Here is a 12,592-nt window from a genome sequence, read left to right as displayed (position 1 = left end):
GTAAACTTTTTAAACTGTGTGGGTCCAAGTGGAGGGATCACATTTGAGTCATTCAGTGATTCAAAGAATATGACCTTTTAATATTCTTTCAGATGTTTTCTGACTCTAAATGTTCTTTTCTCATTTCTTAGGGTTTTCTAATTTACATTTAAAACATTTTCAGTTTTTTTCCAACTCCTTCTTCTGTGTAACCTTCAGCTTTTAGCAGTTCAGCACCTTTGTTTTCAGGTTAAATTCGTTTTTTTTTTGTTTTTTTTTAATCTCATTCAATATTTTTAACTCAAAATTCAGCAATTAATTCATTTCAGTGCATACATTCAGATTCAAGCATTCACACTGCAGTTTCTTCAGAAAATGCACTTTCTAGTTATTAGTGTGAATGCTTGAAAAGCATTCACAGTATTGTTATTCGAATCTTTATTATTATTATTAGTGTGAATGCTTGAAAAGCATTCACAGTATTGTTATTCGAATCTTTATTATTATTATTATTATTATTATATTTTATTTTTCCGTACGTTTTTTCAAAGCCTACTCCTTCAAAACCGTTCAACTTAGAAAAACCATTCAAACACCGTTAGATTCCTATTCTTTTGGACAACACTGCTTCTATTTTTCATATTTTTAACATTTATATTTTTAATTTTATTCAACTTTATTCAACAAAAATTTATAATGTATTTCAATGGGGAGACCCTTCAAATCCTCATTCAACTTACTCATTTTTAAACTCTTACTACTTCCACATACATTGACATAGAGCCACCATTCAAACTTTAAAACGAAGACAAGACATTCAACTATTCAACTTGTATTTATCTTTTCAATATCTATTATACTTTTTCTTCAGTTCCAGTTTAAGTTTCATGATGTTTTTTCACCCGTTTCAGAGTTTATAATGGGTGTGTATGGGACGGAATGTTGGGGCTAGAGTGAGGCAGCTCAACTGCTAGAGTGAGAGGAGCAAAAAAATTAATCTTAAAATCTTTTTTAAAACTGCTGCTGTGTCCGCAGCGTTTGCTCTACAGGTATGATTTTACCCTCAAAACGTAGCCATGGCTGTCCTCTTTCATCCAATGTGTTTACTATTGTCCTAGGTGTTATGGTTCTTTCATAAATGTCACCAATGCACAGCCTCCTCCCTCCAACTCTTCCATAGACTCTAATGTTAAAATGGCTCAGAAGGTTCGTTTGAAAATCAGAAGAGCATGGTGTCTTTACACTGTCACCACGTCCATATAATAAGCTCCACAGGCATGAAAACTGAGAATTAGGTAGACTAGACATTGCTGTCGCTCACGGTGAAAGAATTTTGTCAATACGACTTTTACTTTTCATTTGGGAGCGATTTGTTTCGGCCTGACTTTTCTGTTCATTTTAAGCAGCAAAAGTGAGGCGCATGTCTGTGTACGTGTGTATGGAGCCATTGGGTGCGGTCACTATAGCAACCAGGCTCACACCTGCCTGCTTAACGAGCTCTGCCTGCCACTGTACCAAGATTCATCTTAAGCACTTCTCTTTCAACTGCTGCTGTGTCCACAGTGTTACAGCCATCATTTTACCCTCAAATTGTCGCCATTATTGTTCTCTTTCCAACACCGTATCTTTGAAAGCTCAGGCATTTAAACTTTTTAAACTGTGTGGATCCAAGTGGAGGGATCACATTTTAGTCATTCAGTGATTCAAAGAATATGACCTTTTAATATTCATTCAGATGTTTTCTGACTCTAAATGTTCTTTTCTCATTTCTTAGGGTTTTCTAATTTACATTTAAAACATTTTCAGTTTTTTTCCAACTTCTTCTTCTGTGTAACCTTCAGCTTTTAGCAGTTCAGCACCTTTGTTTTCAGGTTAAATTCGGGTTTTTTTTTTGTTTTGTTTTTTATCTCATTCAAAATTTTTAACTCAAAATTCAGCAATTAATTCATTTCAGTCCATACATTCAGATTCAAGCATTCACACTGCAGTTTCTTCAGAAAATGCACTTTCTAGTTATATTTTATTATTCTTCCGTACGTTTTTTGTAATCCTACTCCTTCAAAACCGTTCAACTTAGAAAAACCATTCAAACACCGTTAGATTCCTATTCTTTTGGACAACACTGCTTCTATTTTTCATATTTTTAACATTTATATTTTTAATTTTATTCAACTTTATTCAAGAAAAATTTATAATGTATTTCAATGGGGAGACCCTTCAAATCCTCATTCAACTTACTCATTTTTAAACTCTTACTACTTCCACATACATTGACATAGAGCCACCATTCAAACTTTAAAACGAAGACAAGACATTCAACTATTCAACTTGTATTTATCTTTTCAATATCTATTATACTTTTTCTTCAGTTCCAGTTTAAGTTTCATGATGTTTTTTCACCCGTTTCAGAGTTTATAATGGGTGTGTATGGGACGGAATGTTGGGGCTAGAGTGAGGCAGCTCAACTGCTAGAGTGAGAGGAGCAAAAAAATTAATCTTAAAATATTTTTTAAAACTGCTGCTGTGTCCGCAGCGTTTGCTCTACAGGTATGATTTTACCCTCAAAACGTAGCCATGGCTGTCCTCTTTCATCCAATGTGTTTACTATTGTACTAGGTGTTATGGTTCTTTCATAAATGTCACCAATGCACAGCCTCCTCCCTCCAACTCTTCCATAGACTCTAATGTTAAAATGGCTCAGAAGGTTCGTTTGAAAATCAGAAGAGCATGGTGTCTTTCCACTGTCACCACGTCCATATAATAAGCTCCACAGGCATGAAAACTGAGAATTAGGTAGACTAGACATTGCTGTCGCTCACGGTGAAAGAATTTTGTCAATACGACCTATACTTTTCATTTGGGAGCGATTTGTTTCGGCCTGACTTTTCTGTTCATTTTAAGCAGCAAAAGTGAGGCGCATGTCTGTGTACGTGTGTATGGAGCCATTGGGTGCGGTCACTATAGCAACCAGGCTCACACCTGCCTGCTTAACGAGCTCTGCCTGCCACTGTACCAAGATTCATCTTAAGCACTTCTCTTTCAACTGCTGCTGTGTCCACAGTGTTACAGCCATCATTTTACCCTCAAATTGTCGCCATTATTGTTCTCTTTCCAACACCGTATCTTTGAAAGCTCAGGCATTTAAACTTTTTAAACTGTGTGGATCAAAGTGGAGGGATCACATTTTAGTCATTCAGTGATTCAAAGAATATGACCTTTTAATATTCATTCAGATGTTTTCTGACTCTAAATGTTCTTTTCTCATTTCTTAGGGTTTTCTAATTTACATTTAAAACATTTACAGTTTTTTTCCAACTTCTTCTTCTGTGTAACCTTCAGCTTTTAGCAGTTCAGCACCTTTGTTTTCAGGTTAAATTCGGGTTTTTTTTTTGTTTTGTTTTTTATCTCATTCAATATTTTTAACTCAAAATTCAGCAATTAATTCATTTCAGTGCATACATTCAGATTCAAGCATTCACACTGCAGTTTCTTCAGAAAATGCACTTTCTAGTTATATTTTATTCTGTATTCCGTACGTTTTTTGTACTCCTACTCCTTCAAAACCGTTCAACTTAGAAAAACCATTCAAACACCATTAGATTCCTCTTCTTTTGGACATGACTGCTTCTATTTTTCATATTTTTAACATTTATATTTTTAATTTTATTCAACTTTATTCAACAAAAATTTCCCAAAATTTCCCATGTATTTCAATGGGGAGACCCTTCAAATTCTCATTCAACTTACTCATTTTTAAACTCTTACTACTTCCACATACATTGACATAGAGCCACCATTCAAACTTTAAAACGAAGACAAGACATTCAACTATTCAACTTGTATTTATCTTTTCAATATCTATTATACTTTTTCTTCAGTTCCAGTTTAAGTTTCATGATGTTTTTTCACCCGTTTCAGAGTTTATAATGGGTGTGTATGGGACGGAATGTTGGGGCTAGAGTGAGAGAGCTCAACTGCTAGAGTGAGAGGAGCAAAAAAATTAATCTTAAAATCTTTTTTAAAACTGCTGCTGTGTCCACAGCGTTTGCTCTACAGCCATCATTTTACCCTCAAAACGTAGCCATGGCTGTCCTCTTTCATCCAATGTGTTTACTATTGTCCTAGGTGTTATGGTTCTTTCATAAATGTCACCAATGCACAGCCTCCTCCTTCCAACTCTTCCATAGACTCTAATGTTAAAATGGCTCAGAAGGTTCGTTTGAAAATCAGAAGAGCATGGTGTCTTTCCACTGTCACCACGTCCATATAATAAGCTCCACAGGCATGAAAACTGAGAATTAGGTAGACTAGACATTGCTGTCGCTCACGGTGAAAGAATTTTGTCAATACGACTTTTACTTTTCATTTGGGAGCGATTTGTTTCGGCCTGACTTTTCTGTTCATTTTAAGCAGCAAAAGTGAGGCGCATGTCTGTGTACGTGTGTATGGAGCCATTGGGTGCGGTCACTATAGCAACCAGGCTCACACCTGCCTGCTTAACGAGCTCTCTCTCTCACTCTGCCAAGATTCATCTTAAACACTTCTCTTTCAACTGCTGCTGTGTCCACAGTGTTACAGCCATCATTTTACCCTCAAAATGTCACCATCGTTGTTCTCTTTCCAACATTGTCTTTCAAAGCTCAGACTTTTACATTTTTTAAACTGTGTGGATCAAAGCGGAGGGATCACATTTTAGTCATTCAGTGATTCAAAGAATATGAACTTTTAATGTTCTTTCAGATGTTTTCTGACTCTGAATTTTCTTTTCTCAGTTCTGAGGTTTTTCTAATTTACAATTAAAACATTTTCAGCTTTTTTTCCAACTTCTTCTTCTGTGTAACCTTCAGCTTTTAGCAGTTCAGTACTTTTGTTTTCAGGTTAAATTTGGGTTGTTTTTTTTTTTATCTCATTCAAGATTTTTAACTTAAATTCAGTAATTAATTCATTTCAGTGCATACATTCAGATTCAAGCATTCACACTGCAGTTTCTTCAGAAAATGCACTTTCTAGTTTAATTTGAATCTGATCTAAGCATGCTGTTAAATATTTTCCTCAAAATCCCTTCAGATTCTTCTCATGGCCTGTTTCCATCCTGGCCTTGCTGTCTCTCTGACGCTCTGCTCCGCGGTGTGTGTAATGTGAACAATGCCATTAAGCATGACTTAGCCACTTTCCTGGAACTGCCAGTGGAAAATAACTCCTTTCTTTACCAGAATGCTCCCTTTCTCGGTGGACTAATTGAAAACAGCCTGGCTTGTGTGTTTGGGCACATTTATGCGCCCTGAGTCATGCAGCATTTATACTTGACTTTTCTTATTAACACGATTTTAGAACCCTTAAAATAAAACGCTTTTCCTCGCAAAAGCTGTCTTGCATTCTGACTTTCAAGAACCGTATATGCCACCTAAATGGGATGCTGATCGCTGTTAAAATATAACTGCTGATTAAGCTACTGTACATTTGATATTTGCATGACCGCTGTGCTAAACGAATGCAATATAAAGGCATTTGTGCTCATTTTGGTATTTTTTTGTGCACATCTTTGTTCTTTCTTCATATAATTGCAGGGTATGGCCTGTGTGGGGCGTACTAAAGAATGCACTATTGTTCCTTCAAACCACTATGGACCCATTCCTGGTGTTCCTGTTGGTACCACTTGGAAGTTTAGAGTTCAGGTTAGCTGGCGTTATTGTTTTTTTAACATTGCATGATAATCAGATATATTTTGAACATTTAAAGAAAAATCATGCCTCACTCTGCACTTCTGTTTCTCCTTCCGTGTATCCCCCTCAGGTGAGCGAGGCAGGGGTTCACAGGCCACATGTCGGCGGAATCCACGGGCGCAGTAACGATGGCTCCTATTCGCTGGTGCTGGCTGGAGGCTTTGAAGATGAAGTGGTGGGTCCTATAATGTTTCTCTCCCCGTGCTAGTTTATTGTGAATCTTGCACGTTTGCCTGCTGTTCGTGATGTTATGGTCACTGTGATCTGTGGTAGGACCGGGGAGACGAGTTCACCTACACGGGCAGCGGGGGTCGTGACCTCTCAGGAAACAAACGGATCGGAGAGCACTCTTTTGACCAGACGCTGACTCACATGAACAGGTGGGGCACTTGGTTGTTTCTGATGTCCATGCTTCTTAATATGAAAGCTGCCTCGCTTCAGGTTTATTTGCTTTAATCTCTTGATTTAAATAACAACATGAAGTATAGCCTTCACATTCATTGTCTCGATTTTTAATTAGTAAATAAATCCTTATTTCTGTACTGAAATAAGGATTTCTCAACCATTAAGCCATCATTTCTTGTAATTCTCACATGTAATAAAGATAATTCTGTTTTGCCCGACCCCTTCAGGGCACTGGCCTTAAACTGCGATGCACCTCTGAATGACAAAGACGGAGCAGAGTCCAGGAACTGGCGAGCAGGAAAACCTGTACGAGTGGTCCGCAGCTCCAAAGGTCGCCGCATTAGCAAGTATGCTCCCGAAGAAGGAAACCGCTACGATGGCATTTACAAGGTATCGCCAAATCTTGTCCACCAGAAATACATCTGCTTACTGCAAGCAGCACTGCATAAAATAGTGTCGATACAGAGTGCAGGTTGTGTACAAACTTACAGAATGATTGAAGTTTTAAAAGCTGCCTTTCAAGCTATATGGGATCCTATTACAGCCGTGTTTCTATAACTAACACTGCGCTTCTAAATCTTCATCTTCTTCTGTCTTAGAAACCGTTTGTCACCAGTCTTAAGTCAGAGCTGCTTCAAAACTTCAGTTCACTTTTTTTTTTGAATGAAATTTGCTGTGGTTGATGGCGGCTCGTAGGTGGTAAAGTACTGGCCAGAGATCGGGAAGTGCGGTTACTTGGTGTGGAGGTACCTGCTGAGACGAGATGATCAGGAGCCAGCGCCTTGGACCCCTGAAGGTGTGGAGAGGATCAAGAAACTGGGCCTTGCTGTTCAGGTTAGATATGTGTCTTAAATCAGGCACGTGTGCCTTTGTTGGTGCACTTCATTTCTACTTTTCAAAATTAGGTTCAATCTTCTTTGTCTCTCCTTGTGCGTCTGCAGTACCCCCCAGGCTACTTGGCGGCCATGGCCAACAAATCAAAGAAGGAGGCTTGTGCTCGACCCGGTCGGGGCGGCCGCAGTAAGCACTATCCCGGGAGGGGGCGGCCACGGAGGCAACGCAAGATTAAGGAGAAAGAGGAGAGCGATGACAAGGAGGAGGAGGACGAGCATCCAGTGGCCAATGTGGAAGAGGAGTCTCCACAAAGTAATGGAGTGCAGAAGACAACAAGAGATAGTGGTGGGTGCTTTTAGAAGCTCAAAGCAGGTCAGACAAGGTATTGTGAGACGAGGACAGGTGAGACCAGTGTGATCACTGAAACAGTTTTGAAGATGGGAAATGAATATTTAAAAGCACAAACTCCACTAGGATATTTTTTTTACCTAGCCATACACCACTGTAAATATATATATATATATTTTTTTAGTCTCCGAGGATAGATCCTTCTGTTTCTGAAGTCTTAGTTTGTTTTCTCAGCAGAGTCAAAACCGGTGGAAGAGCCTCCTCCTAAACGGGTGAAGATAGAGGAAACCTTCCAGCTGTCAGAGCAGCAGCAGCAGTTGATCCAAGAGGACACAGCCAACAAGAAACTCTGGGATGAAGCCATGGAGCACCTTAAAGAGGGACCGGTATAAAATTTAGTATACCACAATACACATCTCTGGTTTATGTTTATAAAAAATGTTAAGTATCTCACAGCAACTCGCTCCATGTGCTCTAAATAATAAATCTTCTCGATGTAAGAAGATTTACTGACTGAGATTTACAGCCTGTCTGTTGCTGTTGATTTATAAGTAAAGCAGGTTAAAAAGGCAGCAACATCGCCATAATTCAAAATTGCTACAACTTTAGTGTGTTTGTTTCTTTCCCACCTTCATTCCTTTGACGTTTCTTTTTGAAGAATTTCCTTCGCAAGATGGAGCAGATCTTCATGTGTGTGTGCTGCCAGGAGTTGGCCTTCCAGCCCATCACCACTGTCTGCTCACACAATGTTTGCAAGGTATAGGATTTGTTTTCTAACTATTATGTGGACATGCTGCGGTTATTGTTTGTTGATTATTATTTCATTTTGACTTTTTGTTTCACTAGGTTTCCACATTAGGTGTGCTTGTTTCAGTTTAGCTTTTTATTGTTTGAAATGTTTAGTTTGTTTAAGTCTCAGTGTTTTAATCTTTTTAAGTATTATGCCAGAGGGAATGATTTTAGCAAGTACGTCAGTACAGGTATAAACATGTTGATCAAAGCTTCATCGGACTTCAAGTATTAAACAAATACTTAAAATAAGTAAATGTTACCTGTATTTTATATTGTATATTTTAGTTTTTTGTCCACATTCACAAAATCACATATTACTTTTAATATTTTTCAAGAATCTAGTTTATTACTTTATTATTTTTGTTAAAAAATTGTTTGGTTTTTTTTCACATTTTGTTTCAGTTTTTTGTTTGTGATGCCCATTATATGGTGTTTTAGGGTGTGTGAAAGCAAAAAAAAAAAGTTCGTTTTAGCCTGTTGTTAGGTGGTTGCCAGGCAACTTGACAGCATAATATGTCACGCACAATTGAAGTCTTGCGAATATAAATTAGATTTTATTTTTGAGAAATAAAAATGTTTGATGCAGTGTTATAGGTGCATAATTTTAAAAAACAGTTTATTTAAGCCTGTTGCTCTGTGGTTGCTTGGCAACATGATCACATCAGAATATATGATGAGGATGAGAACCTTCAGGGGCTCAGGTGTACATGTGTACCAAGTTTGCTTAGTCAGCTCCTGATTGTGTAGGGGGAGAACAAACACACAGTCTTCATGTATTACAGTAACGTTCACCCTTCTCTTCACAGACCTGTCTCCAACGGTCGTTTCGGGCAAAGGTGTACACCTGCCCCGCCTGCCGCCACGACTTGGGCAAGGACTACGTTATGACCCAAAACAAGACGCTTCAGATGCTGCTCGACCAGTTCTTTCCCGGCTACAGCAAGGGCCGATGAGGTCGAAATCACGTTTATAAGTAGGATACACGCACATAAGCACCCATTCTGTGCACCCTCGTATACTGTCAAGTACCTAGAGCTCCACTTTAAAATGCATTGCACACTCATAATGTACTTACCCACGGGCTAATGTATATTGCATATACAGCCATTTATGTATACAATCATTCATACACAAACAACCTCAGTAGGGACTGACCTCATCTGTTGAACTTGGACTGTCTCCATCAGCATCACCAGCCTGAAAAATCAACCGAGGACATTTTTTAAAACTTCCTGCCACACGAACGCACACGAAAACCAATGCACAAAAAAAAAAAGAGTCCCCAAACTCACGCTCACACTAGCCATCTCAACAGTTTTTCCCTTTCCATCGTGTTGTCCACCGGTTCAATTAATTGCGTTATGCCGTCAGAGTGCAAATTCTCCCCCGGCAACATCACAAGCGCAGCAGTTAAGAGTTTAGTTTCCTGCCACCCTGTTTGCATTTTGTGTACCATGCATGCAGCTTTACACCAAAGCACTGAGCCAATCTGAGCCGTTTCTGAGCTGGCTAATAAAAAGTGGCCGGTGCTAGGAGGCGGCGGAGGTGAGTAGGTCGTTTGACTGACAGAGTTGATCTGTTGTTAACGTGCATTTATAATTAAGCACACTATGTCTTATTCCCATGAAGCACTTTATTACCGACATGTGGAGCAGGCTTGTTTTGTAGGTTAATCAGGAGCAAGTGCTAACATCCTGCTCCTCATGTCACTTGGAATAATGCCATTGCTTTGCCTTGAGCTAACGGGAATAGCAGATGTCTCACCAGGGGTAACTTTCCTTGTATTGGCAGGGAACACAAATTGGCAACTGCATCCAGTTTGTTTAGAGTGCTGGAAAATTTATGGTTCCAACAAAGCTGCAAATTTTACATACTGATGAGACGCACCAGTGAGTCCCCTCTTTACGTTTTACGTCGAGTCAGAAAAGCCATTTGCTTTAATAAAGACACAAGGCCACAGGGCCGATTATGGGCAAAGATTGCAGGAGTCTGCTTTTAAAAAGTAACCTCGGCTGGTGATTTGTGCCTGAACACGAGATAGAACAAACACACTGTTGAAACTTCTTCAGAAGCACCAAAAAGTCCAGCAGTGTCAGAAATGTGTTAAACGTCACACACGGAGGATTATAAATATAGTTCTGGTTCACGGTTGTACTTATTAAGTCAGATGACATCGACAAAACTGTCCTGGTATGTCAGGTCCATATGTTCTGGTGTTTTTCAACGAATGCTTTGATGTTACAGGAATAAAAGACTAAAGAGTTTTTAGATGCACTTCTGTTTCAGTGACTGGTGTCCCTGCACTCAAGAAGGCCTTCACATAAAGCTGGCTGGTCTTTATTGTTCATCTGCTGCTGTTCTACCTGTTAGTTAATGGTCGGTGGAGAGCTCTGGAGGTGTCCAGCATGATGTTATTCTCCTCTATTTTGGAAAACTACTTTTTTAAAATGCTTTTTTTAAATAAAAAAAAAAAAGTTTTTTTTTTTTTTAATATATATTTAGCGACCCATCCCTGATGTTAAACTAGACTACTAAAAGCACTTGGAGTGCACTGCATAAATCATTAGCTTCTTTGAGTTTGAGACACTATAACAATACCTAGTCCAGGATACTACTGACACTCAAAAATATTCTTACTTATAAGTTGTTTGGGTTTTTTTTCTTTCTTTCAATGTTTGACCATAAATCACATTAATCCCCAATTGTTATTGAACTTCTTGTTCTTTATTTGTATGTTTGGCTGCATAGTAACACGTGGTAACAGTCCTGTCATCACCTGTTGGACCCAAAAACAGCACATCCTCACCCCCATGTTCACTTACCTTGTGTTATTTTTTTCTGCTGTTGCCTTTCATCAGATATTTTGTTGACATTGAATTCAGAAGCCTCTGTGCCCTCTGACAGTATCATACTTTAAAAAGGTGTTGCTTTAATTGTGAGCGCAGGAGGCAGATTCGCACCTCTTTCCAGTGCTGATATGGTACTTTAAAATGTCCAGGGTTGGCAGGTCTGATAGCAGCTTTAACAAACGCCTCACGGAGAGCAGCAGCGGCGCAGTCTCGGACAGAGGTCACCTGGAGCGCTGACGTTCGGTTCGTGCATCCGAGTCGGCTTTGTGGGAAAAATGTAGCCCTTAAGGTGCAAAGGCCTTCGAGGCACAGACGTGTTTTGCGTAAAGCTGAGACGAGGGCAGCCTCAGCTTTTTTCTTTTTTTAAAACTCTGCTGACATTCAGATCAGAGGTGAACGCTGTCTTCTTGTCTGACCCCTCCCCCTCGAACCCCCCCTTCATTGGCAGGCTGTTTGTATGTGGTGATGTCCTTGTTTCTGCTCAATCATTCAGGATTTTCTTTTTTTGTTGGGTTTTTTTTTTGTTTATTTTTTTCTCTTTTTTATTAACATGCAAGTACAGATGCTACTATGGTCTTTAAAGCTAACTGTGATGTGCATTACTTCCACTGTTGCTTAATATTGTTCAGATTTATTTCTTCTTGCATTGACTGGCAAGCTGATACCCCTCCTTTCTTTCTCTGCCGTGACCTTTGCTTCCTCCTCCTCTCACTCCACTGTCTCCTGCCCTCCGTGAACCTACAGTACTAACAACTTTTAGACGTCTTGTGGACGCTTGGCTTCAGTGCTGTGTTTTTTTTGTTTCGTTTCTTTATTGCACTCTGTTGAAGAGAAAAAAAGTTTAAGAAGTCACACTTGATTTTCCTAGAATGCTTACTATTATCTGTGTCTGCACACCTTTTTTTTTTTTTTTTTTTTTTTTTTTACTCAGCCATTTTAGTTGCTTCTGTTTTAATCATTAGTCATTTTTTTTATGTTGGCGACTTCAAACATTTGCAGCAAACGCCAGTCTGAGGAGTTTTATTGCTTCATATTGTGATCTGAAATTTTATACATGTCATGATATTACTTGATATGTACCTATTAAATATTTGGATTCAAGAAAGCAATGCTTTGTAATAGTATTTTTTTTTTTTGTATTAACGAGGTAGGATAAACACAGTGTAAACTTCATCCTATTCTTCTTCAAGCTCTGCTTTTTACTGCTTATAATGTATTTTGTTATTATAGTTAGATTTATATATTCAAAATAAAACGGTCAGTAAATCCATCTGACTGTTTTGCAGGTAAAACAAATATCCAATCAGTCTCCTTGTTGAGGTCAGAGGAAAATGGCCAGATTGCTTTGAGCTGAAGGCTCGAAGCTCAACAGTAACTCAAATAATTAGTCATTACAACCAAGGTAAGGAGACCAGCATCTCTGAATGCATGTCAAACCTTGAAGCAGATGAGCTACAGCAGCAGAAAAGTCACAGCAGGTGCCGTTCCTGTCAGGTAAGAACAGGAAACTGAGGGTACAGTTCACACATGCTCACCAAAATTGGAAAAATGTTGCAGGTCTGATGATTTTCTATCTCTGCTGCCACAGACAGTAGGGTCAGAAATTTTCAGTAACTAAATAAAAGTATGGATCTGTTCTGCTTTTGTGTAAACAGTTCAGGC

The 12,592-nt window shown here is 38.8% G+C and overlaps 1 protein-coding gene across 3 annotated transcripts in view; it reads left to right on the top strand.

Annotated features, from left to right (window-relative positions):
• The window catches only part of uhrf2 (ubiquitin like with PHD and ring finger domains 2), a 50,325-nt gene extending 39,970 nt beyond the window's left edge, over positions 1 to 10,355 (top strand). For 2 of the 3 annotated variants that reach the window (XM_026173803.2, XM_026173807.2), the window contains 9 exons: positions 5,547 to 5,654; positions 5,773 to 5,877; positions 5,976 to 6,082; positions 6,335 to 6,497; positions 6,804 to 6,941; positions 7,049 to 7,286; positions 7,524 to 7,675; positions 7,948 to 8,046; positions 8,888 to 10,355. In XM_026173803.2, coding sequence (XP_026029588.2) covers positions 5,547 to 5,654; positions 5,773 to 5,877; positions 5,976 to 6,082; positions 6,335 to 6,497; positions 6,804 to 6,941; positions 7,049 to 7,286; positions 7,524 to 7,675; positions 7,948 to 8,046; positions 8,888 to 9,034 — 1,257 coding nt within the window. In that variant the 3' untranslated portion in view covers positions 9,035 to 10,355. The remainder of the gene's footprint in view (positions 1 to 5,546; positions 5,655 to 5,772; positions 5,878 to 5,975; positions 6,083 to 6,334; positions 6,498 to 6,803; positions 6,942 to 7,048; positions 7,287 to 7,523; positions 7,676 to 7,947; positions 8,047 to 8,887) is intronic. The other variant, XM_026173804.2, reaches the window with a different exon arrangement.
• The last annotated feature ends 2,237 nt before the right edge of the window (positions 10,356 to 12,592 follow it).

Source organism: Astatotilapia calliptera, chromosome 7 (assembly GCF_964374335.1).
Source record: "Astatotilapia calliptera chromosome 7, fAstCal68.1, whole genome shotgun sequence".
NCBI classification, from domain to species: Eukaryota; Metazoa; Chordata; class Actinopteri; order Cichliformes; family Cichlidae; genus Astatotilapia; species Astatotilapia calliptera.
Note: the sequence above shows the minus strand (reverse complement) of the source record. Positions and strands in the feature narration are given on the sequence as shown.